Source organism: Crocuta crocuta, unplaced genomic scaffold (assembly GCF_008692635.1).
Source record: "Crocuta crocuta isolate KB4526 unplaced genomic scaffold, BGI_CrCroc_1.0 scaffold613, whole genome shotgun sequence".
NCBI classification, from domain to species: domain Eukaryota; kingdom Metazoa; phylum Chordata; class Mammalia; order Carnivora; family Hyaenidae; genus Crocuta; species Crocuta crocuta.
The window spans coordinates 1,057,774-1,060,804 of record NW_027528880.1 but is presented as its reverse complement, the minus strand read 5'-3'; the positions used below and the strand labels follow the sequence as shown (position 1 = coordinate 1,060,804).

Genomic DNA, 3,031 nt, shown 5'->3' with positions numbered 1-3,031 from the left:
GAGGGCCGGGACAGGGGTGGGGGGCGTCTGGGGAAGATGCCCACCTGCAGGCCCCAGGCAGAAGCTGTAGGAGACGCCGGTCCCGGCCGAGCACGTCTGTGCCAGAGCGGGAGCCCCCAGGCCACCACGCACGAGCCGTCCTGCCCAGGGGCCGCGCAGCCATCCAGTTGCTCTGGTTTCTAATGACAGTCTGTCCAGGCACTGTAATGAGTGCGTGTGGGAGGACATCCACCTCCAGCAAGGGGGCCACTTAGATCCCAGAGCAGCCGGGCCCGCATTCCGGAGCGGGACGAGGCGGGTGCTGGGCGTGTGCCGCAGCAGAGGTGCCGCAGGCCGGCGCTCCAGGAGGAACGGTCCCCTCTGTCCAGGCAGCAGCAGGCAGAGGCGCCGAGTGCCCCCCACCCCCGCAGCAGCACCCCCCGCTGGACGAGTGGGAGCGGCCTCGCTCCGAGTTTGCCCTGCACAGGAAGCTGGGAGAAGGCCACTTCGGGGAGGTGTGGGAAGGCCTGTGGCTTGGCTCCACTCCGGTGGCAGTCAAGGTCATCAAGTCAGGTGGGTGAGGCCTGCCCCCGCCCCACCCTCTGACCCCTCGAGCCCCGCCCCGGGTCAGGGTGGCTTGGGCGGGACCTGGAGCGGTGCCTCTCCCGCAGCCTACATGCAGCTCACAGACCTCGCCAAGGAGATCCAGACCCTCAAGAGCCTGAGGCACCAGCGTCTCATCCGGCTGCACGCAGTGTGCTCGGCCGGCGAGCCCGTGTACATCGTCACCGAGCTCATGCGCAAGGGCAATCTGCAGGCCTTCCTGGGCAGTGAGTCCCTGCCCCCAACCCCTGGGGCCCGGCCATGACCGGCAGCCCCCTTTTTGGCTTGGGCCTTTCACGGTGCGCCGGTCGGGCCTGGGCTCTGGCCCACAGTGGGTTCGGGCTCGGCCCGTGCTGTGCCTGCTGGAGGGCACTCAGCATGTGGTTCCAGGCTGGGGGGTGTACGTGGGCATGCGGCCTGTCCGCGTCAGCAGCCCCGAGCGCCTTCCCTGCCTTGGCCCCTCTCGGTGTCCGGTCTCTCCCTGGGGCCCAGGGGGGCCGCCTCGCTGAGTGGTCCCCGCACAGCACCGTGACCCGACAGCCTTGGCGGGTGGCCCTGCTCTCACCCCCTCTTAGGGGTAGGGACACCGAGGCACCGAGAGAAGTGAGCGGTGCAGACGCGTGCCCCCCTGACCGTCGGCCTTGCCCTGCAGGCCCCGAGGGGCGGGCCCTGGGCCTGCCTCTCCTTCTGAGCTTTGCCTGCCAGGTGGCCGAGGGCATGAGCTACCTGGAGGAGAGGCGCATTGTGCACCGCGACCTGGCCGCCAGGAACGTGCTTGTGGGTGATGACCTGGCGTGCAAGGTGGCCGACTTTGGCCTGGCCCGGCTGCTCAAGGTCAGTTCAGCTTGGGACCACCGACCCCGCCGTGGCCGGGAGGGGAGGGCGCCCTACCCACCACCGGTCTCCCCTCGCCCAGGAGGACATCTACTCCCCAAGCAGAGGCTCCAAGATCCCTGTCAAGTGGACGGCGCCCGAGGCAGCCAACTACCGTGTCTACTCCCAGAAGTCGGACGTCTGGTCCTTCGGAGTCCTGCTCTATGAGGTCTTCACCTACGGCCAGTGTCCCTACGAAGGTGGGCCCAGGGGGCCTGAGGGAGGGGTCAGGCACCAAGCGTGGCAGGGTCTTGCCGGGAGCCGGAGGGAGGCGCCCACACCGAGCCCTCGGCCTCGCCCAGCCCTCTCATTGCCCCTCACCAGGACTGAGCAACCACGAGACCCTGCAGCAGGTCACTCGGGGGTACCGGCTGCCACGCCCGGCATCCTGCCCGGCCGAGGTCTACGCCCTCATGTTGGAGTGCTGGAGGAGTGGCCCCGAGGAGCGGCCCGCCTTCGCCACGCTGCAAGAGAAGCTGAATGCAGCCCGCAGGCGCCTCCACTCCGCCCTCACGTGACCTGGGGCACTGGATGAGGGGCTTGGGCCGCTCCTCCCTGCCCGGCGTGTCCCTGCAGGATGGCACTGGCCATCAACACACACAGGGGTGCCGGCGGCCTGGAACCACCTCTGGCCGAGGACCTCACGCCCTGACGCACACTGACCCATCCTGTGCTGTGGGCGGCAGACCCGTGCAGGCACCTACTCTGACAGGAGGGTGTGATGGCCTTGGCCCCGCGTGACCTGGTGTCCCGGCCAAGGGAAGAACTCGGGATGGAAGTCCAGGTGGGGCGCTCCGCCGGACGGAGGAGCCGCGAGCCGGGCCCCTGCCCGTCCATGCTGCCCTGGACGCCTCCTCTCCCTCCCAGGGTCCAGAGCCAGAGGCCCGGCTTCCCAGTGTTCTGCAAGGTCCCCCTGTGGCCGACGGCTGGGCTCGCGGGCAGACCCCAGGCCCTGGGTGCACATGGCACACGCACAGACCCATGCACACGGGAAGGCAGCATCCACGCAATAAATACACACTGACTGACTCAGATACACGCACAGACATGTGTCACCCGCGGGCCTCAGCTCCCAGACCCAGGTCAGACCTGGATGGGATAGGATGGTCCACCAGCTGATTCATCGTGGCAGATAGAGAGCTGGCCCCCATGCGGCCCAGGCACCCCCCGCCCGGGGCAACCTAGGGCCCAGACTGGGGCCCCGGAGGAAGCGTGACTTTTGGGCCATGGGCATGACCCCGTGCCAGCCTGGGGAGCTGTGTGGTAGCCCATTCCATCTCCCTGGGGCTGGAATTGAAGGGCGGGAGGGAGGAGGGACAGGGTCAGGCCATGGGAAGGTCAGGCTGGCTCTTTCTGGGGGCAGGGCAAAGGTCAGGGAGGCAGAGGCTGGGCCTCAGTGGCTCAGGGTCCTAGGTGCTGACCTGCCCGTGCAGGGTCAGGCAGGGGTGGGTTGGATGCCACAGTGTTCAGACAACTGGGCCACAACGCAGTCTCTGGGGAAAAGGAAGCAAGCGGTTTCCAGGGCGTGACTGCTCCCCCGGCGGCTGATTTCAAGTCACTGTTGTTGTCACTGAAT

The 3,031-nt window shown here is 68.1% G+C and overlaps 1 protein-coding gene across 1 annotated transcript in view; it reads left to right on the top strand.

The window, feature by feature from the left end:
- SRMS (src-related kinase lacking C-terminal regulatory tyrosine and N-terminal myristylation sites) overlaps positions 1-2,487 on the top strand; it is a 6,059-nt gene extending 3,572 nt beyond the window's left edge. The window contains exons 4-8 of the mRNA XM_077756858.1: positions 369-552; positions 651-809; positions 1,235-1,416; positions 1,499-1,655; positions 1,780-2,487. Coding sequence (XP_077612984.1) covers positions 369-552; positions 651-809; positions 1,235-1,416; positions 1,499-1,655; positions 1,780-1,973 — 876 coding nt within the window. The 3' untranslated portion in view covers positions 1,974-2,487. The remainder of the gene's footprint in view (positions 1-368; positions 553-650; positions 810-1,234; positions 1,417-1,498; positions 1,656-1,779) is intronic.
- Positions 2,488-3,031: the final 544 nt, after the last annotated feature.